The sequence below is a fragment of the Podarcis gaigeae genome (genome assembly GCF_964106915.1).
Source record: "Podarcis gaigeae genome assembly, chromosome: 7".
In the NCBI taxonomy this organism is placed as follows: Eukaryota; Metazoa; Chordata; class Lepidosauria; order Squamata; family Lacertidae; genus Podarcis; species Podarcis gaigeae.
In genome coordinates, this window is record NC_139683.1 from 38027883 (window position 1) to 38053886 (window position 26004).

Below are 26004 nucleotides of genomic sequence, written 5' to 3' on the forward strand. Positions count from 1 at the left end.
TACAAGGTTGCCCCCTTGTGTAGATACATTGTATCAGTCTTTTTTGTTAACATTACTAAGCACGCAATAAGAAGTCTTACATTGACTTGCTCAATACCATTTTTTAACTAACAATGCTTTCAGCATGCTACATATTATCTGTATAGGCCACATTATTTTCAATAACTTAAGCTTATTATAATAAGTCCAAATTAGTTAATGTCACTTTTTGTATAAAGTGTTACTTCCTAACAATTTTATCCATTCCTATAACTGAAGTCCCAATTCTTTATTAGCCATCTTTGACATCTGAACTCATAGCTACTTTCTAACACATTTTCTGCCACTAATAAGTGAAATTAAATGTAACTATATAATTTCTCCTAGCTAACTTTTGACTATGACAGCAAAATCTCAGAAGACTCAGGAAGCAAATATCCAGTCTCATTATATACATTTATATATTATGAACAACATTTTAATACTACCCATTAAATAAGTTCTCTGGTGCACAGAAAAAGCATATATAAGTATAAAAGCACCAGAAACAAAGAGCACATGCTTGTTTTAACTGGAAAGCCTGGAAAATAAAACCTGGCACTGAAAGGGTCTGGTGAGTCTTTCTGGGGAGAACATTCCCCAACTGAGGTATCCCTTCAAAAGTATCTGCTGCTTACTAGCCACTCATTTTGCCTTATATGGGGAGGGGAGTACACAGAGGAGGGCCTCAGCCTCAGAAAATAATCTCAGGGTCAGGGCAGATACATATGTGAGGAGATTGGCTTTTCGGAACCTGACCACAAGCCATTTAAAGGTTAACACCAGCACTGTGTGTATATTTATATTTCTCCTTTTATCCATAAAAAGTGCCCCTGGCTATAATATATATTTACAAATACATCAAAAATAGCATTTTTAAAAAGCTATCAATATACATTGGAAGAATTTTTTTTCAGCCTGCCTAAAAAACCACAAGAGACCAACCAAACCTCTTCAGAAAGGGAGTTCTGCCACCTCCATGACTTAACGATAAAGACCCTCTGCTGCAACCCACCCAGCCAAACCTCTGAAGGTAACAGGGTGTGTTGCAAGGCCTCAGATTATGAACGTACTGGACAGGCATGTTCACATGGTAAGAGGCAATCCTCAAATACAGCACTCAAAAAAAGCATTCAGAGTTTTTAAAGTAATATTGAAAACTTAAGGTGAAGACACACATATTTTTAAAGCCCCCATCTTATATTTGTGTCATAAATTCTTGATGCTTTAAATGCAGGGCTTTTCTTTCTGTTGAATTTCATCTTGCTGGTTTTGGCACAATGTTCCTACCTGTCAATGTATTATTAAATATTGATTCTGGCTTTTATGGTGTTGGCCACCCCTCCCAGCTTTGTGTCGTCTACAAATTTTAAAAGCATCTCCTCGACACCTTTAAAGTCTTTTATATGTCTTTATAAAAAATACTGAATAGCACAGAGCCTAAGAAAGCCCTGTGGAACTCCAGACTGCTACAGAATATTAAAAAAATTTAAGGGGCGGTCAGTTTTTCAACCAGCTGCAGATCCACCCAACAGTAGTTGTGTCCAGTCCATATTTTACCAGCTTGTCAATGAGGAAATCATAACTTTGTCAACTACTGGCAAATGTTATTGGAATTTTAGTCCAAGAACTTCTGGAGGGCTACAAATTGGCTAATCCTGGTCTATGGCATTGCCATGATCTGGGCAACTAGTAACTCTCAAAAAATAAAAAGAGGTGAGTTTGGCTTGAGAATTTCTTGATAAACTCAACCATACATGATAGTAGCCAATTTCACTTTATCCTGGGTACCTTCGAACTGGCAAAAGGATGTCTCAAAGAGAGTACAGTTCTATCCAGTGTACATCTCATCCCAGATTAGCTTTCCTAATGCCTAATAACACCTCTGTATTGCCATATCTAATCAATCGTTGTACCTAGACATAAATTGGAACCTTCACTGCCTTCTTGACATTAGCTGGCAAGGGGAGAGGTGGGTTTCAGCAGCATAGTGTGGCACCCAAACCCCAGTACTTTCAGTATTAAGCCCATTAGCCTTAATTTCATATGCCCATAGAGAAAGATTGGCAGAGAAGGATGGGGCAACGCACAGCAAAAGGACCTGATCAGGTGTGTGGTGTCATTCCCAGGTAAGGCAGCCTCTTTTATACAATTCAACAAGGCAGGTTTTGAAGCAGCAAAATACTAATTTATGTGTACATTTCTAATATTGCATGCATTTTGCTTACCATATGTATATATAGTGGGTGAAGAGATTCAGGTGCATTATCCCACAGCCGGGTTAGATTTTTGTTTACTCCGCTTATTTCAGAGGAACTCACAACTAAGTGCGCACAGGACTGCAGCATCCTTACAAGAACCCTGTAAGATAGGTCAGCCCTGTTATCCTATAATGACAGGTGTAAGGGAAGAAGTGTGACACTGAGGAAATGTGACTCACCAAGACCACATATTGCAGAAGTGAGAATGACCTAAAGACTTCACAGCTCACACGCTTAGTTACTACACAGGTCAGCTCTGGTAACAGAACAACTGAATGCTGTGCAACACTCTGGGAGACAAAAATTGCATATTGTCTTTAAAATGCTGCAATTTTTTGACTTAATTTTTGCCACACATTTCTCTAGCTCTAATTATGCTTTGGCCTTAGAGAAGCCTCGTGTGATTAAGAAAAAATAAAGCAAAACAAATTGTTACTTGGCAAAGTTGAAAGCAATTTGAAAAGTACAGTACACACAATCTCTTGTCATTTCAAAAGTACATCAGAAACTGAAACTTATATTCATCTATAGAGACCAGGCATTTACTTATGCCTGTGTCATCTCACACACAAGTTTAACTTGTGCTCATGCTCATCTGAAAGTCCCAAGTGAACATTTTGAATATACCCAGCTTTGTAGCAGCTGATCTAGAAAATCACAAAATGACACCTAAATTGTGTCATGATCCCACAATTATATTTGTTGCTCATGGTGTGGTGAAATCTGCAATGGAGCATCACTTTGTGAAAGAGCCCAATATGAATGCACTTCCTTGGCTGCAGTGTGATAGCAAGGTAAAATTTCTGATTGATAATGAATTCTATGTGGCATTCCATAACCTCTCATTCTGATATAATTGCAAGCAATTGCTGAAAAGCAGGGAAATACTTTCAGTGAAACAGCTTAAGGAAAATAATTTTTTTTAAGACGGGGTGGGGGTGTTGAAAAATGAGGGCTCCTTGTAGGAATGAATCTTAACAAGTTCATAGTAATACTATGGCAAGTTTAAAAGCTAATTTAAGAGGCCTCTTTCTAGGGCAAATGACTTAATCTAATCCTGAATACACTTACAAACATAAGATCAGCCCTACTGGATCATGCCAAAGACCCATCTTCATGCTGAAGACCCACAATGGGAGACAACTAGAGCACAGGTGGTGGAAAACTCACTCCAGAGCTGACTGAATGCTTATTACGTCACAGAATGCTACCTGTCAAGCAGCAGTGAAGGTGACAAAAGAGAATTACTTTGCCGCCTCTATTGCATCCTCAAAGAGCTGTCTGACAGAGTTGTTTTTGGGTAGTCCAAAGGCTGCTCATTACCAGAAGTGGTAGACGGACCTCTGGAGCCCTCAGCAGCATGCTGTGATCAGTTTTCACAGCACTTTGAGGATAAAGTAACTCAGCTCCATAGTGCCTTGGGTGTCACCGTCATTGCAGTTCCACCTGAGGTGTCATGTAATGCCTTCCCATGCTCTGTGGGATCAGTTTCAATTTACATGGCCCAATGATTTGGACAAGACTCTTACAAAGATGTGCTTCTTGCTCTCATGAACCATGCACAACCAGGCTGTGGTGAGTGCATCTTTATGTGATGGAATGATGCCTGCTTCACTTAAACAAGTGGCAGTGTGTTCACTCCTGAAGAAGCCCATTCCGGTTCCTATAATTTATAATAACAACCACCCAGTTGCAATTACAGTGGTACCTCGGGTTACAGACGCTTCAGGTTACATATGCTTCAGGTTAACAGACTCCGCTAACCCAGAAATAGTACCTCGGGTTAAGAACTTTGCTTCAGGATGAGAAAAGAAATCGTGCTCCGTCGGTGCGGCAGCAGCAGGATGCCCCATTAGCTAAAGTGGTGCTAAAGGTTAAGAACAGTTTCAGGTTAAGAACGGACCTCCAGAACGAATTAAGTACTTAACCCGAGGGACCACTGTATCCCTTTTGGGGACAAGGTGGTAGAGAAAGTAATGGCTGAGCAGTTGCAGAAGTTCCTGGGGGATGCAGATTATTTAGATCCACCTCAATCTGGTTTCAGGCACAATTTTGGGACTGAATCAACCTTGATTGCTACTGGATACCAGTTGCTGGAAACCACAGGTGAGCAGAGTGCTGTTGCACTCATTTCTGGCTTGCAAGCATCTGGCTGGCCACTGCAAGAACAGGATGCTAGATTAGATGGGCCATTAGCTGATTTAGCAGGCTCTTAGGTTTTTATGCTCAGAGCCATATAGCTTTGCAAGGTTGCAACTTTTCTCTGAGAAAGCCCTTCTGTCTTTAATGTGCTGAACAACGGGCAGAAATTTAAGTTATGACTCTTCCTAGCATCAAGAGTACAGTACAGCCTATTGAATTTCTACCTGTCATTCAGTTGTTAAACTCCACTAGAAGTCGTTCTATTTAGCTACAGCCTTCAAATGCAATACACAGGACCAGAACAGCATAAGAACCTAACATAAGATCCAAATTAAATATTTCTAGCAAGTGTACTTAGGAATAAGCCTTTCATGATTTCCATGAATGGAAGGCTTGTCACTAAAATCACTTAGTAGGAATAATTTGTACTGAACTCAGTGAGACTTACTGCTAAGTAAACATGTTTAGGATGTTTAGCATTGTGCTGTAAGTATGTTTAGGATTAGGACTGCAATATCAATTCCCTTTACAGGCTAAAGTTACTAGAGTAATTATTAAAATTGGAATCATCTGAAGCTGATTGGAGTTTGTCATGTGAGATTAAATGCAGCTATTTATGAGAAGGAAACATGAACTTGGAGGCAAAAGGAGAACAAAGTCAAGAAAACCTACTTAATCCTTTCTCTTGGAAGAAACTGTGTTGCCTAACCTTCTTTTGAAATAATTATGCCATCCCCTCTTCCACATAGTCGTCTTCTCCATCTGGAATTTTCTCCATCTGTGGAAACACGACCCTGTAGTAGTCCCTTGGTGTTTCCTGCCAAACGTGAAAAGCTCTTTTTGGGGGAAGGTCCGTTGCCTAGGGCTCGTCGGCTACCTTCTCGTGTAGCTTGGTGTTCTATAGACTGGGATCAGTTGTGCCTGCTGCACCCCCTAGGCTCTGGTGGCTTTGGTTCTGTCTACAAGGCTACGTACCATGGAGCTACAGTGGCTGTAAAGCAGGTAAAAAAATGCAGTAAGAACCGTTTGGCATCACGGCAGAGCTTCTGGGCAGAACTAAATGCAGCACGCCTTGATCACAAAAATGTGGTGCGTATAGTAGCTGCTAGCACATGTGCCCCTGGCAATCAGGATAGTTTGGGCACCATAATAATGGAGTATGTAGGAAATAGGACTCTGGACCATGTTATCTATGGGACTGGCTGTATAACAGCTAAAAAGAAAGATGATCAGCTGAGTATAGCTCAGTGTCTAGGCTACTCCTGTGACATTATGGCAGGCTTAGTGTTTCTCCATTCACATTTGATTGTGCATCTGGATTTGAAACCTGCCAACATATTCATCACTGAACACAATGTTTGCAAGATTGGAGACTTTGGATGTTCCCAAAAGCTACAGAATGCTGCATCCGACCTGCAACTTTGTCAACAAGGGGGAACATACACCCACCGTGCTCCTGAACTCCTTAAAGGTGAGCAAGTCAACCCCAAGGCAGACATCTACTCTTTTGCCATCACCCTCTGGCAAATGGTTACACAGCAAGAGCCTTATTCGGGTGAGCGCCAGTATGTACTCTACTCTGTTGTAGCTTGTAACCTGCGCCCTTCTCTGACTGCAGCTGTGTTTAGAGAATCAACCACTGGCCAAAGGCTTGAAAATATAATTGGAAGCTGTTGGAGAGCTGATGTAGCAGAGCGTCCTAGTGCAGAACTTCTCCTTCACAATCTTCAGTCCCTGTCTCTAATAGTATAAAAGACCTTGTCTTGTCCCCCTTCATTTTTATTGTTGATCATCTGTTGCTAAGTTTGTGTATCTTATTGCTCTGATTCTTCTCTGCATGCAAAAGAAGTTTAAAAATATATATGTTGCTGGTGATCAATTTTCTATAAATAAAGTTCATTACAGGAAATTATTAGTAGGTTTGATGGTGCTCAGAGACTGCTATTAGCTGTATTCAGTTTATTGTTTTGTCCTAAGCATCTGCATAGGTTAAATATGCCCAAGATCTGAGACTTGGTTGCTATCCTAGGCACACTTTGGTGGAAATTGGGTCCATTGAAGATAATGGAGCTTCCTAATAGGAATGCATACCAAGAAAAATGTAACAATTGTCATACTCCCAGTGTCATATATCAAACTAGTATTGCACAAGGGGGGGGGGTGTAACAGTGTGATTGTTATTTTATTCTCTTTGAAAATGATATATCTGTGTGCATTGAGCTACAAATAAGTTATATAATTTCTTTCCTTGTTTTAAATATGTTTTAAACAGTGACATGATTTTAATAGTCAAAATAGGCTCACAAAAAAAGGTATCAGTATGTGTAACATATCCATGCATTTTTGGGGGGAACTGATAAGAATGATGAATAATAGATTGGCTCGCTAGTTTGTCTCCAGTTCAGATAAACCATCCAGCTGTCCATTACCTAGATAGCAAAAGGCTGACAAAACACAGACTGATCCTTGATGGGCAAATACAACTGCAGTTCACAAGCAGTAATTTAAAGGTCATAAATGTAAGAGTATGTTAAGTTTAACTATCTAGTGATTGCTTTTAAAGTGTGTCCAGACACAATAGAGAACAGGACCCTGCACCTTTAATAGTAGTGTAGAAGTCGGAATTTCAGCAGGTGTAGCTTGTCCTGAATCTAGCCACCCTAGAATGAATACTCAAGCATTATTCTCCCAGATTAGTATTGTTTGGAAAGGAAAAAGAATGATCTTGAATTGTTTCCATGCTTTGTGCCCCTATGTGAATTACAAGCATTCTGAAAATGATAAAACCTTAATTGCGGTCTTGGGGAAACCAAGAACAACACAAAATAGTTAACTTCTAACAATGGTACTGCAAAAAGATTTGGATACATATTCATAACAATGTACTTTTAATATGTGGTGTGTGAATTAGGCTGCAAACCATCATCTGATCTTTGGGTGAAGCGTGGTATATTAAATAATAACAATAATAATAATAAATTTATTTATACCCTGCCCATCTGGCTGGGCTTCCACAGCCACTGTGGGCGGCTTCCAACAAAATATTAAATTCCAGTAATGCATGAAACATTAAAAGCTTCCCTAAAGAGGGCTGCTTTCAGATGCCCCACTGATAATGAAGCAGGAGACTGGAGGACTGCGATAGTTTTCTAACTAAATCTAAAGATATGGTGAAATCCTTGCTATTTTATTGCAACACCCTCTCAGATGACCTTTGAATTATGGATAATGATTTGTTTAATTTTACTTACATGCAAATGTCAATGTTCCCATTTTGGTTGTTGCAAGTCTTCTGCTACCTTGTTCTTAAATGTTTGTGTTTATCATTTAAGCCTTGCTCTCATATCCACATTTTCTTTATAACATAGACACACAAAATTTCAATTTTCTTTTATGTTAAGAAGTGCAAGTTGAAGTTTATTATAAAATAATAATCAAAGCTACTTCTGAAAACAGTTTTCCTACCATCCCAATACTCTGGTCACAGTTCAGAGAGCTCTTTTAGGTCACGTATGCACGATGGACTTTGGCTTATGATGATGGTGGGGATGTCCTCTTCTCCCCCCTGAAGTATTTCAAACTGCTTCACACAGTCATTCAAACTTCCAAGAGACTTACCCTGTGCTACAATATGCTGCTGTTTGTGGGGGGTAAATCATACTGATTTCTGTATTATGACTATGGCAGTATTTGTTGATATGAATAGACTGTGGCTTAAGTTACATAAGCTTATAGGATAGGCTGTTTTAGGAACACAGCTGGGAGCAAATGCAATTCCCGTTCTCACAATAAGAAAATCTTGTTTCCAGCATAATCAAGTTTTGCCAAGTTAGTCTGTTTTGATTAAGATATAAGGAAGTTTAAAATAGCACTCTCAATTGTATCTATTTAAACAATAATCCAAAATAAGCAGAGTATTTTTAAAAACACAGAACAGCTGCTGATGCTTCCTGACTTCGTGCCTAGAACTCTCTAGCTTTCTTGTTTGGCTGACAGAACAACACTCTGTTATGACATCTAAAACTATGCCATATATATATATATATATATGCTTACGTAGATTTTCACGGGTACAGGAATGCAGGTTTTGGTGTCCTCGGGTGTCTTCCCGTGTAAAAGTTGGGGTGTCTAGGCGACGTTTCGACGAGGTCTCACTCGTCATCTTCAGGCTGGTGCTTTCGGCTTCTTGTTACTGGAACAGAGCGGGATCTCAATGTTTGAGTTCCTATAAATACTGTAGAGGGGGTGTGGTGTCTAGCCTCCAATGTTCTGGGCAGAGAGGAAGTTCCCAGGCTAGTGTGCCTTTTCTTCTTTTGTTCCTTAATTACTTGAGAGATACCTTGAGTGATTTCTTGAGTGATATCCTGAGTATATCCTTGAGTGATATCCAGATTCCAAATTGCTCTTTAACACGGAACATCACCACAAGAGAATAATCATGGAAGCCATCGAGATAGAGAAACACCCTCACAACATGAACAAGCGTGACGACACATCCCGCTTGCCAGACATCTGGAAATTAGCCCTCCCCACAAAAACTGACACCAGATCCAGAGGCACACAGAACGCCAACACCAATCAACCACACCAGACCCAAACCCAGACCCTCTCCACAGATGAATTACTGACACCATCCAGTAGCCAATCCATGGTGGCACCTCCGGATGCTGCACCCCCCTGCAATCCCTACACAGATCTGGCTGACACAAGCCACAAAACCACAGCTCGCCCCTATACACGAAGCCAAGCCAAAGCACAACTAAGTGCAATACAGCCATCTTCTCAGGAAAACTCTTCACAAAGTTCAAGAGGTCAAGACACAAAGACTTTAGCAACTAATCCACACCTAATGACCCACCTAAGTGGTACTCAGGATATCACTCAAGAAATCACTCAAGGTATCTCTCAAGTAATTAAGGAACAAAAGAAGAAAAGGCACACTAGCCTGGGAACTTCCTCTCTGCCCAGAACATTGGAGGCTAGACACCACACCCCCTCTACAGTATTTATAGGAACTCAAACATTGAGATCCCGCTCTGTTCCAGTAACAAGAAGCCGAAAGCACCAGCCTGAAGATGACGAGTGAGACCTCGTCGAAACGTCGCCTAGACACCCCAACTTTTACACGGGAAGACACCCGAGGACACCAAAACCTGCATTCCTGTACCCGTGAAAATCTACGAAAGCAAATATATATATATATATATATATGGCAAAGTCTGAGGCATCTATAACTTGACAACTGGATATGCGTCATACACTACAAATATATAGAAGTGGTGTTTTTAATATAGTATAACTGAATGCCCACCACTGTGAAAGTGAACATTATTGGGATCAAACCTGCTTGTATTTGTACGGAAGAAATAGCATGTGGTCCAGAAATACTCTTTTACTTGGGTATGGCTACAGTTGCAGAAGTAAGAAGTTCTATCTCCCACATTAACATGTTTCCTTCAGGTTCACTCATTACAACCTATGTATGTGCACAAAAACATGGGCCTGAGAATTTCTCTATTCAGTTGTGTTGCCACTGTGAAACTAGTCTCCAAAACTGTAAAACACGGTATCTAGCTACTAGACCCCAGAAACAGCTTTTCCAGAATAGTGTCTATCAATTATAATAAAACAAAAATTGCAGAAGGTATCAAAACACAAGGATTCATAGCTGTTATTAGATGAAATTTCCCACTCATATGCAGATTGCTGCCTTGAGACTTTAAATGAGCGCTAATTAGGAGATTGAGCTATCTGTCCACACAAACTCACTTTTAAGAACTAAGACTACAATAGGGATGCGGGAGAAATTTTATTCTCTCCACATTTTGGGCTGAGCCAAATTATTTTACCATGTCCCCTGCAACAATGTGCAAATCAGGACATAGGTATGTGAATTAGTCTGCACAATTTGTGAACCAATATGTGCATCAATACAATACTAATTATTAGTGCATTTATGAACTGCTTCCTGTGAAGTATTTCAAAGCAATTTCACAATACATAACCATTTAGAAGGCTTGTTGAAAGAGGAAATGGTTTTTTTGCTGAAAAGACGAGATATGGCACCTGTCTAACAGGCAGGTCCTGGCACACTAGAGGCCCCATTGTAGTATCATGCAGACAGACTTCCTGGCAATAGGGTATCTGCAAAATGCCTTATGCTGCATACTCTAATTGTTGGTTAGGCATATAAGGGGAGATATTATATTTTAGGTATCCTTGTTCTAGCTGAAGCTGGTAAAAGCTAGCTAGCTTACAGCAGCTAATAACTCCACTGTAGTCATGCAAGTAAAAAAAAAAAAAAAAAGATCAATACAGCTAGGGAACAAAGCATGTGGTCCCTTCATGGGGAATTGTCCAAAGAAAAAGATAGCTGCTTCCATAAACAGTCCTCAAACCACTTTATAAATACATTACTTTTATTTTAGTAGAACCCCATGGATTTTTAAGAATGTATTCAAATGCATTATTGCATGTATGAGAAACCATCATGGAACAGAAATAGGCTGGGTAGTCCACACATAATAACATACTTTAATGTATTATTTACAAAGAAGTAGCTTGTGTGTCAACATAAATGGGTCGCTATCTATCATATTTTTTTAATAATAATAACCTTCACATTAAATGCTTACATTAATATAAATGTATATATCAAAATCTGTTGTATATTTGCCTTTTGTCAACTCTCCTCCTATTGCATCTTAGACCCCTGGATTTAGTCCTAAACATCTGTGTTGGTGTGCAGTGTCCTATTACAGTTGGAGATGGGCTGATGTAACAGTTGGATGTATCTTATCTTACAGACTTAGTTTTATGTTTCAGTTTTGTTTTGTTTTAAGAATGTAACTGAACTTTGATCTGAACTGAAGTTCACATGTTCAGTTAGTATACTTTATAAGAGATGCTAGAGGAGGGCTATACCTGGTTCCTAACAGAATCAATGTCAATAAAAAGTTATTCCTTTTTGCCATAATGTGAACTCCCTAGCATCTCTCTAGATGGGAAAAGATAGAAAATTCTTATCTACAATGGAGAAGAAGCGAATAGGTATATATGATCATCCCCTTCTGTTGAGAAAGAAAGGATAAAAAATGAGTGCTGCAGAACTCTAAACGCCAAGAAAATTACTGTGACAAAAGGTTTCACGCATCGAGTGTTATTCAGTAAACAGTAAACAGATGTATGGTTACAGTGTGGGAAATGGGGGGGGGGGGAGTTGTAGAATGGAAGAGATACATAACATTTCCATACAATAGTACAAGACAATAGAAGCGCAATGATTATTTACAACAGCAGGAATCAATGTTATCATGTTAGCTTTCTGAGTTGCTTCTTACACCTGTAGTGAGACAGAATGCCCTTTTCTTGTTTAAGACCTAAATCATGTTTGGGGAAATATTCCACCAACAGACTTTTATTTCACTTTTTTTGCCACCACATTACAAAGTTGTATGGAACTCCCATCTCAAATCTGCTTCAAAGTGTTACATCACTGAACTAGAATTTAACTCCAGCAATTTTTATTCTATTTATTTAGATTTTAAATTTAGGTCAAGGATTTATCTCCCACTGCCAGCATTGTTTTCCTAGCTTTGCTAGGCTAATGTATATTGCCAATGACAACTGTTGACACTGCTGTGCATAAATAATTCTTTATAATTATTATACCAAGATCCTACTAAAAAGGAATTGTTTTCTCAAGCTCAATATGGATGGCATCTTTTCTTCCTCCCTATCCTCCATGTATTATTGCAAAACTACCACCAATGATATTTAATCTCCTTTGTCATCCATCAAATCTGTTTTGTATTCATATTAGCTTCAGCCCCTTACCCAACCTTCTTAACAAAAATGTGAGTGTGGAAATGAAACAGGCTTATCCATTTCAATTTATCTACAACCTTCATGTTTTAAAATAAGTCAAAGCCTTTTATATAAGAGATAAAAAAACAAATACCTGATAAAAATGGTTCCATTGCTGTTTTATCCTACTAGATGGGTAAGAGTACTAACATGATTACTGAAGCCCTGCTAATGGAAGCAATTAAATCCTATATTGCTGCGATGTAAGATATGCCTATTTTGCATTTGTATTCCTGAAGGCATTCTAACTTTTGTTCAAAATAATGACCAAATTGTTCCAGGGTGAGTTGTCACCTCCCCACACCTCAACAATCTCATTCCTGGGAGTAAACAGAGTTAGGATTGCACTGTTGGTTGGATATATCATTGTACAAAGCAGAAGAGAGGCTTTTTGCTGTCCAGCAGGTACAAAATTGTGGTAAAATGGTCATCTGAATGGTTCTATGGGAGAACAACATGATTAGACAGTAGGTATAGTCACCTACTACTTTTAATTTTTCTTGCTTTATTTGTTGTTAGAACATGTGTTCACACTAGGATTTTATAGTACCTTATTAAAGGCATTCGGTTCATTATTATGTAAAATGTTCCATTAAGCCTGTTGCTTAAAAACAGGCTCACCATGAATGAACTTGGGTGAGGACTAAGGGGTTAATACGTTTAAGGGTGAAGTTATTCCAAAGAAAGTATAACCTAATTCCAAAATGTGTCTGATTGTGAGGAAGAATAAAGTTAAAAGTTGGCAGATCTTTAACACAGGGAATACTGCAAAGATAAATTATTCTGCCCTAGTTGCATATGTTCAGAACATTAGTGTTCTTGGTTGTGTCCTGCCTTTGAACCATCCTATTTAAAATGTAAATATTCATATACTGTTGCACCAGTCAATTATAAGATTGAAAAGTGATTCATTCTTTCCAATACTTCATAATAGGTCTCCCTAAGGACTAAACAGGACAAAACGTTGAATGCATCACTATCTATCCCGTGTTTGTCTTTTGTCTGGAACTAGAAGTCACAGTTTGCAGCAAGTGGGGAGTGATCCTATTTCTCCCCCCCTCCCAGCACCATTTTGCCACTGCAGATTGCCTCCCCATCCTTTGCACCCAAATGTGCAGAGTTGCTCAGAAATAAGTACCCTTGAGTTCAATGCAGATTACATCTCAGTAAGTGGAAGTCTTAAGACTGCAAGTCTAAGAATGCATCACTCTAAAACAGATTGGTTGACCCAGAGTATCTTTGAAGCAAAGCTTTAGTCTCTTGAGCATTTGTGGGAGTAAAACTAGCGCTCAATGGAGTAATCCCACGCGTGCTTGTTTGGGCGTTAAGCCTCATCGCTTCAGTGGGGCTTCCTTCCCCCTAACTCCAGCAACGTGGTTAACACAGGTACCTTCCATCTGTACTATTATATTGATTTTATGGGCGAGGGGCTGATCGGAGTCAATCACTGCTGAAATGGAAGGCAGCCTGGAGCTAGAGATATAGTTTAAAAAGGGGCGAGGGAGGTTTCGGGCCAAATTCTAACTTGACAGACGAGGCTTGGCATCCTGGATAAACCGCCTCAGAGCAGCAAAAGCCGCAGCAGAAGACGCCTTTTGAGTACACTATATGTTTACCCTTCGATGGAGGGGGGCGGGAGTGTCTTATTCTGGATCAATCGGAAATTCCCCATTTCAGAAGGAAGGTTTTAGAGTTTCCTTTCCTCCCTGCCGGAATAAAGAGGGAAATGACAGAAGGGAGATTTCAGGGAGATCCTACGCTTTCCCTCGGGGAAAAAGGAAAAGGACTCGGCTACCGGCATAAGCCTAAAGCACATCGCACAGCCATGGCGGCTAACCTCCCTCCCTCGATCCGCCGCCTTGAGGAACAACTTCCGCCCCTGCCCTGCTTCGTAGGCCCAGCCCTCGCCGTCGCCGCTTCTCCTCCCCATCCACCCACCCGAATCGGTTCCGGGGCGAAGTGGGGGGAGAAAGGGGCGGGGCGTGTGTGGCTCGGCGAGCCTATAAAGCCCGCGCCGCCTCGCCAGCCGCCCTCTTTGCGTCCGTGTCTCGGCGAGGCGTTCGTTTCCTGACTCACCGCTGTTCCCCGGGCCTCGCGCGCTTAGGCCAGGAATAAGTCGGTCAGGAAGGCTCCGCGGCGGCCATGGTGAGGGAGACGGGGCCTCAGGAGCCCTCGCGCCGACGGGTTGCCATGGATGTGGGAGACGTTCGAATTTAACGGTTGCGCCTAAGGCCCCCTCCCCAACCCAAGCCACCTTCTCGCGCGTGCGCTCTCACTAGCTGCTCCGAGGTCGTGGCTCTCGGTTCTTCTTTCCTTTATGCCTCATTAAAAGCCCACCGTGGGTAGAGGCGTGCCCTCTTTCGGGGAGGGGGTTACTGGTTCGTTCTTGTTTTTATTACGTGTTTTTCTGGTCCCGTTTTGTAGTTTTTATGTTGTGAACCGCCCTGCGGTCTTAGGAAGAAGGGCGGTATACAACTTTAATAAATAATGGTAATAGGCGGGGAGGATACGTTTCCATTCCCGCGTCTCAAGAAAGATGGGGCTTCTGCTGTTAAGAGGCACGCGTAAGATCCCATTTTGATGTTCCTCGGTATGTTCACCAGATCAAGCTTTAATGCCGTTTTAGCTGCAGCTCTCGGGAAGTAAACCCCGTAGAACAAAGTCTGACTTACGAATAAATATGCACAGATAGGATCGGGCTGCGCAAAATACCGATTTGCGGCTGCTTGGTTATACCGAGGTTTATAACCAAGTAGGACGGCTGTGTCCACGTGCTGCAGAGAAAAGGCCTCTTTCTTCGCTGTTAACTCGCGTGGTGGAGAGATGTTTTCGTAGGCCCTTAAGAACTACAAAGATTCTTAACTTTGAACACTCGATTTCGTTGTCCACTGGGGCTCTTGTATATGTTTTTGCTTCTGTTTTACTTTTATTGTTTCTTACTACATGGAACATTTTGTTAAAAGAGCAGGATATGCATTATGAAAATAGATATAGCTCTTCATCTCAGTCACCAAACTTGCAGTTTTGTAGTCAGTGAATAAGGTTTGCTAGATCCTAATTTCAAATTCAAGAGACACATGGTGTATTGCCTGGGTCTTTTAACAGAGCCCAAGTGGTCAGTAAAAGCTTTTTGTGCAGTCCTATATTGAGAAGTCGGTCATGGGACACCTTTCATGACAAATACTTGTACGCCTACAAAGTTACTCTTTACTGAATATCCTGGGGGTTTTGTTCTTTGGCATTGAAAGTGTAAATAATTATACTTATTCCTAGTCACAAAAGGCTAAGATATAGCTTGAGTTTGAGCAAGTTTGTTGCTGTTGTAAAGATGATGCAGAAAATGCCTTCCTATGTGTGTTTACTGTTTTATGATGTGCAGAGTGCTAAATGCTTCATTTCTGCTTAGTACTGTAATGGTGGAGGGAAAGAGTCCAATATGTGCGGTAGATCTTATTTATGATTTTAAAGATTGATTTGAATTACTTTTTGAGGTTGCAAAACTAGCATCAAACAAATGCCAGAACTTATCATTACAACCAATTTCTTTCAGGCATTTAAAGATACTGGGAAAGCACCTGTAGAACAGGAGGTAGCAATTCATAGAATCAGAATCACCTTGACAAGTCGCAATGTGAAGTCACTTGAAAAAGGTAAGTAGCAAAATAGCTGATAGGATCTAACCCTGATAGATCAGTCCAGTGACCCACCTGGTTCAGCATCCTGGTCTCACATGGGAAACCCACAGGCAGGACCTGGGTGCATATTCAGAGGCATAGTTCAGCCATTGAATGGATTCTAGTGTTGTCAGAGCATGAAAAAAACCTTTTCTATGCCATGCATGATTTTAAACGCTTCTGTCATGTTGCCTCATACTCTCCTTTTTTTATAAACTAAAAAGCCATAGTTGCTGTAACCTTGCTTTGGGGAAATTTCTCCTCTCGATCATATTGGCTGCCCTTTTCTGCACCTTTTCCTAGTCTCCCATATCGTTTTTAAGGTGAAGTGACCAAATCTGTCTTCAGTATTACAAATATGGTCACAGCATAGATTTGTATTTAAATTCTAAAAGGCTGGCAGAAGTCTGTGCACTTTCCCACCCAATTTTCTGTTTTGGCAGTTTCATCCTGTACAGTTTGGTGCTTCTAAGCCCATTGATTTTATTGGGCCTTATGAGCTGTTAATGTTTAAAAAGCTGTAATGTTTAAAAATGGTGAGGACATGCTTGATTAAATGACGATTTCAGTTGAAATTGGGGGATTAAGGACTCTTATTAGTTGTGGTCTGTTGAAGTTAGCTATCTTTCTTATTGAGGTAGATTTGCATGTTTGTACCATCTGGTTTGCTTCCATATTTTAAGTGCAGGGGTGGGGATAAAGTCTAGGTTGATTGAGGTAATTTTTATGTTGCATAAGTTACAATGTTTGCAGTGGGCATGTTTATGAAATTTGAGAATGTTGCCTATTAAAATATATAGAAAAGAGAGCAATGAAATTAGTTATCCTAAATTGTCGTCACTTCTAGTCAGTTGTTGCATTGGCAGTTCACAGGAGGAAACTTTTATCTACATTTGTTGGCTATGAGGACAAAAGTGCACTGAACTACCTTGATTAATTTATACGCTATTCTGAGCCAACACTTATAGTGCTTTTTTTTTTACTGATGAACACACAACTTTTTAAAAACTCAATTTTCATTTTTATAGTCTGTGCAGATCTGATCAGAGGTGCTAAGGAAAAGAACCTAAAAGTGAAAGGACCTGTCCGCATGCCCACCAAGGTATGTAACTGCATGCACGTTCTTATCCTGAATGTTTTTAAGTTTAAATTCTTTCTTGACATCACTTCTTCCTTTGCTTCATAGCTTTTACAGATGGAAGATCCACTTAATAAGGCCTATCATTGCATCATATTTTACTTGTTTTGTAGTGAATATATTGGTTAGGGATGGAGAAGGAGATAGAACTAGTATAGTAATGTGTAGTATAGTATTGAATAGATTTTTTAAAAATAAGTTAGAGATGTATAAACATTAGAAGGTACATACAACATAGTACTTGAACTGGGAACTATCTAGTAAGCACCTATGGTACCTGTCTTTAACCAAAGATGCTATGGTAGTGTGGTATAAATGAGTCTGTAGTTACTGGTAAGTCAACATAGCAATATGATGCCCGTAAACTCTTCAGTCCTTCATAATGGGGCTATTTGCTGAGGTAACGTTGATCAACTGCTCTGTTATCTCCTTGATTTCCCCAGGGATGCAAGTTTCTGCAAAGCTCTATAGACATCTAACATAGCATTAAGGAAGTGTCACATCATGTTCATTCCTTGAGTTTAAGGAATATTTTGGTGTGACAGCAACTAATCTCTGAAATGCCTTGTCTATTGATATTAGGGAAGGTACTTGGTTGTATTGTTTTTTATGCTTGCAACCCCACCCCATTTTTCTCAAAGGCAGGCCTTTAATATGTATATTTGTTTTTATAACTTGGTTTTATGTATATTTTGATAATTTTATTACACCTAATGTTTTAATGTCTGTTTATTTCTATTTTGAATGAATATTTTATGTAAATACCTCATTTTTTACTAACATTGCTAAATATATAAAATAAAAATTTTACTCACATTTTAGACTCTGCGAATCACCACAAGGAAAACACCATGTGGTGAAGGTTCCAAGACCTGGGATCGTTTCCAGATGCGCATTCACAAGCGTCTCATTGACTTGCACAGTCCTTCGGAGATTGTCAAGCAGATAACTTCTATCAGTATTGAGCCTGGAGTAGAAGTTGAGGTTACCATTGCTGATGCCTAAATGATTGTCATCTGCTTCAATAAAAGTTAATATCAACTTTTACTTTTTGTTGTGTGCTTTATGGCAGTGTTCCTGCTTTAATTATGAATAGTATCAAAAGCCTCTACAATTAAAAAGCCTACACAGTATGTAATTATCAGATAGGTACGAGATCTCTGATTAAACTGATTTTTAGAACTCAATCAACAAATGAAGCGTACCAGTGTGAGTAGATTAGGTGGGGTTAAGGGAGGGGGTTATTGGTTTGTTCTTGTTTTTAGTATGTAATTATGTGCTAGATTCCTCCTGTTGATCATGTATATAGTCAATGTTAACTATGTAGCACTTGAACCAAAGTCTTGTATCACAAGAAGTTTGTTGGTATATCTGGCTAGTTTGGGAGTTGCATTCTTGCCTCCAGGAGCCAAATCTGTTGTTGTTTAGTCGTGTCTGACTCTTCGTTACCCCATGGACCAGAGCACGCCAGGCACTCCTGTCTTCCACTGCCTCCCACAGTTTGGTCAAACTCATGCTGGTAGCTTCGAGAACACTGTTCAACCATCTCGTCCTCTGTCGTCCCCTTCTCCTTGTGCCCTCCATCTTTCCCAAATCTAGTGTTTGTTTATTGGACTTCATTACATGTGACAAGGAAGTGGAAATCAGTAACATTAACATGAAATTAAACATCCTTCAATACACAGTGTCCACAGTTTGACATAGCACATTTGACGTAAAAAGTCACTGAAGTATTTTTATTCAAAATATACAAGAATGCTAAATGGAATTTTAGGCCCGGACCACTGCTTGTAAGGAGTTATGATAAATCATGGCTATGTAGGAGTCTGAAAAATAGGGCTACATTTAACTTAATGTTTGATTGATAATGAGGGAGAAGGCATTTGCTAATGCCCTCTGCTGGAGAACAGCTGCAATTGTAAAAGCACAGTATTTTTGCGTGTATTTGTAAGTATAAGGTGAAACACCATGGGTGTGCATTCAGTTTAGAAGTAGCATTTGTGTTTTTTATCCAACAAGATAAGTTCTAAAGAAGTTTTTTTTATTTTATACAAGAACACTTGGAATGGCAGCAATGAAAGACTCAAATCCAGGTAAGTCAGCTAGCTACATTTAGGGTGATTTTAACTTCCAATAATCCACACTGGATACATACCTTGGTTAGCCTGCACTTAAGATGCAAAACATGCACCTAGTGTGTGGATAAAAGTTCAAAAGGATATTTTGCTATCCAGAAGTTATAACTATGTAAAGGTGGTGCTTTAGGGTTTCTCTCCATATTGGAATATATATTTTACTCTTGCTTATTTGCAAGCAGTTATGCACCATTGTAAACACACAAAATGTAGCATTAAGCACTTCTGAAAATTTATCAAAATAGTTTTGTGGTGGAAGCTACTGAAAAGTATCCTTTGTGATTCTTTTAAAACTTGGGCATCTGTGTGTATACATTAAGCATTCTGCTGGATGGTCCTGCAGCTCCTGGACAGGTCGAGAATTGTATGTAGATGGGTTAAGTATTATGGATGAGGAATTCAAAGGGTGGGTGGGTGGGTGGGTTACAGATTGAAGCCCTGAGAGGCAATATTGAAGGCCAGGACAAAAGTTTCCCAGTAGTAAATGGGGATTTGTGCTTCTAATGCCTGTTCAAGGTTGTTGGGGTTTCTGTGTGGATATAATCTGCTTGGCATATGGGAGTTCCCTGCATAACTTTAAATGGGCAAAAAATCTGGCCTTCCAGATGTTGCTGGACTGCAACTACCCTTATTGCTTACTATTGGAAAATGCTAGTTGGGGCTTAGCTGATGGCATATGAAGGGCACATTGACTGTACCTGATCTTGAGATATTTTGTAAATATAGTAGTAATAAGATTCTAGCAGACACAGCTGATGGGAACTGGAGTCCAATAACATGTAGACCAGAGTGGGTGGCAGCCCCATCACTTGATCAAAAATTCAATAGGCCTAATAAGATTGCTGACTCCTGGCTGAAACACAGGTGTCAGAAAACTGAATACAACCATTATCAAGCTTACTCTCTGGCAGTGAGGATGGAGAAGAAACAATTTCACCACCAAAGGTCAAGAAGGTGTCTCCTCCGTTCCACATCCAGCTGAACCTTAATTCATCACTGACATGATGGTGACCACTGGCTAGCTTAGAGGGTGCAGGGTAGCATGTAAACTGCTTTGAGGGTCATCCCCCCCCCCCCAGTCAAGTGGTATATAATTTTTTTGAAATTAAATAAATAAAACAATACAGTTCTATTCTTCAATGCCTCACTATAGCCCCCCTGTCCTGAACCCCAGCATCTGCCAACGGAGGTTTGAGAAAGGTTGTTTTTATTTTTAATTATTTTTTTATTAAAGATTTTCTCAAGTTACAAAACAAACTGAGAAAGGTTGTTGAGAGCAAGCATGCTGCCTGCCACAGACTACACCGGAGTCTTCATGCTTCACATGTGTGTGTCATGCCAAGTCCTGAGTGAATCAGGGAGAGTGTTTCTCTCTTCATGAGACGCTGGGATAGGTTTGCACAGACAGCTAGAGGTGTTCGGAAATGCCTTTGGAAAGTCAGTAAAGTGGGCATAAGTGGCAATGCTGAGCTAGATTCCTTAGATCTGGTGAGGGCAGGAGGAGTGGCAAAGTTGCCTTATTTGCTACTGCTTCACCCCTCAAGCCAATACACCACATTTCCTTTTATACAGTCTGCCCTCCCAACACTGTTCATCTGAACAGGGGTGAGCAGCAGATAGCAGAGCTTGTTCATAGGTTCCTCTATGACAGAAGTAGCTGGTGCTCTCCAGATACTGTTGGAGTACAACTCCCATCATCCCTGACCATTGGCCATGCTGGCTGGGGCTGATGGGAAAACATGTAGGCTACCCCTGCTCTGCGGGTCAGAGCTCATCTTTATTTTATTCTAGTGTTTCTCCGTCCCTCCTGCTTTATGGAATCCTGTTATCTCAAATCTTAGAGCTTCTCTCTGTGTGTGCAAGCTTTAGGGCAGGGACGTGGAACATGCGACCCACCAAACGCTCTTGGACTCCAATTCCCATCAACCCCAGCCAATATGGCTGTAGTCTCTGGGGTGATGGGAGTTGTAGTCCAGTAACATCTGAAGAGCCACAGGTTCCCCACCCCTGCCTTAATGGCTTATTTTATGCAGCTGTTTGGTTTCAAGCCAACACAGACTCATTTTTGCTCCTTCCTAAGCAAAGGACTTCTCAGGTTTGTAGACTTGTCCCATTCCATGTGTTCCTGATACTGCCATGCTCACATTTGGATTCTCAGAAGTAAGTACTGCTTTGCTCAATGGGAGTTGCTTCCAGTTAAGAGTGAATGATATAGCAGCTGTGCAGCCCAATCCTATTTGTGTTTATTCAGAAGGAAGTGCCTCTGAGTTTAATGGGGCTTTACTCCCAACCAAGTGAGTATCCACAGGATTACAACCCTGTGTTTGTTATTGTTTTCAATGGAGAGGTGAATCACTCTGCCTGCCTCCAATGCAGTTTTGTTCCATTTAAAACCCAAAACCAAAAAAATTCTCTACTCTCAGGTGTGCTACAGATCGCTGGTATGCCCACCTGTTGCTCTTGAGTCATTTGGAAAATGGAATTATGAGTTAATTGAGGGGCCTGTGTAGCAGTTTGTTTGTCTCTTCCTCATTGGTCAACAGCCTCTCTATAAAACTTGGGGGAAGGGCATAGTAGGTCTGACTGAAGCAGTAGTAGAAAGCACAATTTGTCTGTGTTAGCAAAGACATAAGAAGCTAGCGGTGTTTGTAGGAGTATTAAAACAGGTATGTATGATGAAAATGTAAAGTTCCTGATAGAAAAAAGTTAATTTGGTAAAGAAAAACAAGTATGTGCATAAAGACTAAGAATAAGGAAAAGTCTGAATGCAGGTATAGGAAGGGTCTAACAGCCCAATTCCATGCATGCCCTTCTTTTAGAAGTAAGTTTGTTTTGTTCAATGGAGCTTTCTCCCAAGTAAGTGTGTAGAAGATTCACCCTGTTCAATTTTAGGTAAGCCTGAAAACATTGGAATCAATGGGCCTAAGCTCTCCTTTCAGGATCAAGCTGCAAGTAAAACTAGATATATGAGTGAAAAGAGGAAGCAATAATGGAACAAAGGCATTTTCTTTTTGAAGTAATGTATTGATAGGTGTAAAGTGTTGTGCATATGCAAGTTTAGTTAGTAATTAAGTAAGTTTTCAGAACCAGGAGCTAATTCTTTTTATCTCACATTCTGGGAATTTGTGTTTTTTATGGGAGGCAATTGAAATACAGTTTTTTGCCAGCTCAGAAGTACTGTTTACCATGCCTTTATCTTCCTGCTTGAAAAAAGAATAGATTTGTTAGTACAGGTGCCGTTAACTCTGTACATGCACTGAACTACTCTTCTACATGCTGAGTAGACATTGATGGTGGGTCCAGATTCATTTTCTGACGTCATGTACTCATTTTGTAGGCTTCGATGATATGTCTTTAGTCATTCTGGATCTGTAAAATTAAGAGATTCTTGCTCAACATCAGAGGCTGGGGAAAAGACTGTAGCTCAGGAGCAGAGCATCTGTATTGCATGCAGAATGTCTTAGGTTCAATTTCTGACGACTCCGGGGAAGACTGGGAATTGTTCTCTTTTTGAGACCAATTAGAGAGCTGATGTCAGTCAGTGTAGACAATGCTGAGCTAGGTGGACCAATGATCTGACCCACTAAAAGGCCCTCCCTTATGTTCCAGTGCTGCCTGGCTTAATAGTGGACCTGTTGAGACTTGGTTGCTGCCGCTGTGCTTTGTGAACATGGCTACTTATAGCCTGTTCATGTTCTGGTGAGCAAAAACAAAACAACAAGAAAACCCTTAATTTCTTGGAACGATAGCAAAGTGCGGAAGGTGGAACCAGGAACTTGGACTTGAATTCCAGATCAGCCATATACCTGTACTCATTTTTAAAACCTTGACAAATGAGTGGGGAAGGAGCAGTAGTTGCTAATACAGTGGTAACCTTGGGTTACAGATGCTTCAGGTTACAGACTCTGCTAACCCAGAAATAGTACCTTGGATTAAGAACATTACCTCAGGATGAGAACAGAAATCATGCAGCAGCAGCGGGAGGCCCCATTAGCTACAGTGGTACCTCAGGTTAAGCACAGTTTCAGGTTAAGAACGGATCTCCAGAACGAATTAAGTTCTTAACCCGAAGTACCACTATAGTGATCTTCCTTTGGTGCCTTGTCCTGGCTGTGGTTTTTTCTCGTTTGGAAAGGCTCCGAGAACTAAATTCCTTGTCACCTACTATTACTTTTTGGTTAAAATCCATGTGGGTGGATTTCTTTCACATAGCAAACATTGAGAATTGTAATATTGAGTTGGATCCAGAGTGAATTAGTCATTTATATCAATGGGACATCCCTTAGTTACACCTAACTTCTCGTGCTGATTTCAGTGCAGCCGAAGTAGAACTTAGTTGTTGTAGATACAACCCATTGACTTCACCAGGAAGTGATCTATTGTCCATAAAATATGTATATATACACTTGTGTCTTGTTTAAAAGTTGGATAGTGTACAGACCTGCTATTTCTTTCCCCCATCTTATATGGTAAAAGAATGAATTGTCAGGAAAGACAAAGAATAACATCCACTGCTGAGGGTATGGCAGAATTGATGTCTATGGACTCGTCAGAAGTATCCAACACCAGAGATGAGCAGGAAGAGGAGGTGGGCTGCTTGCTATTAATTTCATAAACATTTGTGTGGTTTTCTATTGGTTGTGCATAGCAAATACTTAGTATGAAAACTCTGTTCCTTTAGACATATATTTCAAAGACTAAAAACCAATCTGCAATAGACTTCGGCATAGCCATTGACTTATCAATACCAACATGGACAAGCTGACTAGGGCAAACGGGGGCAGTTGTATTTAAAATGTACTATATTAAATGCTAGAAATTTATCAAATGAAAACGCAGCTATTAAGACTTTACAGCTTTTGAAATATAAAACTTCCACTCAGTTTTAACTTTGCAGTGAACTAAGTAGGGGAAGCAGTCGGGTGTTGGATATGTGCATTTTATTGGCGTTTTCACTGAGTTCAAATAGGATTTGCAAGACATATAATACCCTCACTGTGCCACTCTTGGTTAAAAATGCAGTTCTATAATTGTATTCTCAGGGGCGGGAGGGGTGGAGACTATCTGAGTGTTAAAGAGAAGGAAAGTTTTAAGGTGGAGAAGTAATCTTTTTGAGCAAAGCATGAAGACAAACGACAGGATGTTGACGACTGATAATACTGAAGTATAAAGTAGTGATGTAGAACTTTAAGAACCATCTTTAATATTTTCACAATTTCAGCCTTAATTTATTCTTTTTTTTAAGGTGATGTATCAGCCACTGAAAGTATACTTGAGAGTGCGGCCGTTTTCTAAGGCAGAGCTTGAAAACAATGAAAACCAGGTTAGTTGTGAAATATGGCATCATTTTTAAAAATCTTTTGTGGGGAATTGGATTCAAAAACAGTTTGGGAAATAGAAATCTTTTACTTATTTTTTGTCCATAATATGCTGTTTGGTGGTCCTTACCTACCCTTCTCCAAACTCCATTGTTACAATAAGGTTACATTGCCTTAGTATGCATATAGTTAGTTTGCTTATACTTGCTGTGAGTCACCCTTCACAAGATTTGGACACTAAAACAGCTGGATAAGCACGACATATATAGCAGTCTAGGTTTTTAGATGATGATGCTTAGATAACTGTACCACTGAAATGCTCCAATGAGATTGTTAGAAAACTGGCTCTCTTGCACCAGAGCATGGGTAGGCAATGTGGTAACCTTCAGAATTTGTTGGGAGTCCCACTCCCATCAGCCCCAGCCAGCATAGTCAGTGATGATAGGAGCTATAGTCCAATGGCATCTAGGGAACACCATACCCCTGATCTACGGTAATGTTTGAAACTTTGCATTTTAACTACACTACGTCAAAGTGCAGCTTGCACACTGACGCTGCATGCATACCACACATTTAAAGCACATGACTGCCCCTAAATAATCCTGGGAACTATAGTTTAAGGGTGCTGAGCAGGGCCGGCCCACTCAGGAGGCAAGGTGTAGCGGCAGCTTCAGGCTGCATGGGGTAACAGATCACCTTGTTCTTGATGTAGATTTTCCCTCGCCCCTTCTAATCTGGTGAGGAGGGGGATGCCATTTTAGTGCCAAGTTTTTTTTGCTGGTCCTGGTGCTGAGAATTGTAGCTCTGTGAGTGGTGAACTATAGGTCCCAGGATTCTTTGGGAGACGTCACCTGCTTTAAATGCACTTGAAAGTACAGTGTTTACACAGCGGCAGAATCGCATGCACCGAAAGCTCACAAATGAAACCACGTCAGTAAGGGTAAAACAGGTTTGTAGCATGCAATTTAGTAAGCAAAGAATGTTTTAGGAAGCTGGTTTAAATAACTTGTGTGCTCTTAAGGACTGTTTGATTATTGAAAATCAAGAAACAGTGACTCTTCACGCACCTAAATACTCTACTGCTATGAAGAACAGTGAAAAGGGAATTGGACAATCGGCACATCAGTTCACCTTTACACAGGTGAGTTCTCCTCCAGGGCCAATTTCGGTGAAAATAAATAAATAAAAGTGCATAAAGCAGACTGCATTAGAACACTTGGTGTAGGCTGCTCCTGTTTCTGTAAGTAGTGAGAACTCAGAGCAAAATATAGCTAACTCTCAAACAGATGCACAGGACTTCAGCCTTAAAGTGCACCATTACATTAATTGCATGCCGCTTTCCTGTACTGTATAGTAAAGTTCTTAAAGGTGTTTATTCTTTTGAACTTTATACCAGTTGTATGGAAAGTGACAGTGGAACAGTGAAAATGGATTCTACGTACGCACATGGTG

General features: G+C 40.2%; 3 protein-coding genes across 9 annotated transcripts in view; all 3 read left to right on the forward strand.

The window, feature by feature from the left end:
- The first annotated feature begins 4791 nt into the window (after positions 1-4791).
- Positions 4792-6223, forward strand: MOS (MOS proto-oncogene, serine/threonine kinase). The gene has a single exon (XM_083748742.1). The coding sequence runs from the start codon at positions 5148-5150 to the stop codon at positions 6171-6173; it is 1026 nt and encodes a 341-aa protein (XP_083604868.1). The 5' UTR covers positions 4792-5147; the 3' UTR covers positions 6174-6223.
- Positions 6224-14277: 8054 nt separating this feature from the next.
- On the forward strand, positions 14278-18146 carry RPS20 (ribosomal protein S20). Its single transcript, XM_083746712.1, has 4 exons — positions 14278-14432; positions 15838-15937; positions 16990-17063; positions 17922-18146. Exons 1-4 carry the CDS (start codon positions 14430-14432, stop codon positions 18102-18104), a joined length of 360 nt encoding a protein of 119 aa, XP_083602838.1. The 5' UTR covers positions 14278-14429; the 3' UTR covers positions 18105-18146.
- Positions 18147-22848: 4702 nt separating this feature from the next.
- Positions 22849-26004, forward strand: part of LOC310848550 (kinesin-like protein KIF20A) — a 45447-nt gene continuing 42291 nt past the window's right edge. For 2 of the 7 annotated variants that reach the window (XM_083747711.1, XM_083747712.1), the window contains exons 1-3: positions 23517-23822; positions 24480-24557; positions 25574-25693. In XM_083747711.1, the coding sequence (XP_083603837.1) occupies positions 23712-23822; positions 24480-24557; positions 25574-25693 (309 nt within the window). In that variant the 5' untranslated portion in view covers positions 23517-23711. Of the gene's footprint in view, positions 23823-24479; positions 24558-25573; positions 25694-26004 lie in introns of all 7 variants that reach the window. The other 5 variants (XR_014566487.1, XR_014566488.1, XM_083747710.1 and 2 more) reach the window with 4 other exon arrangements.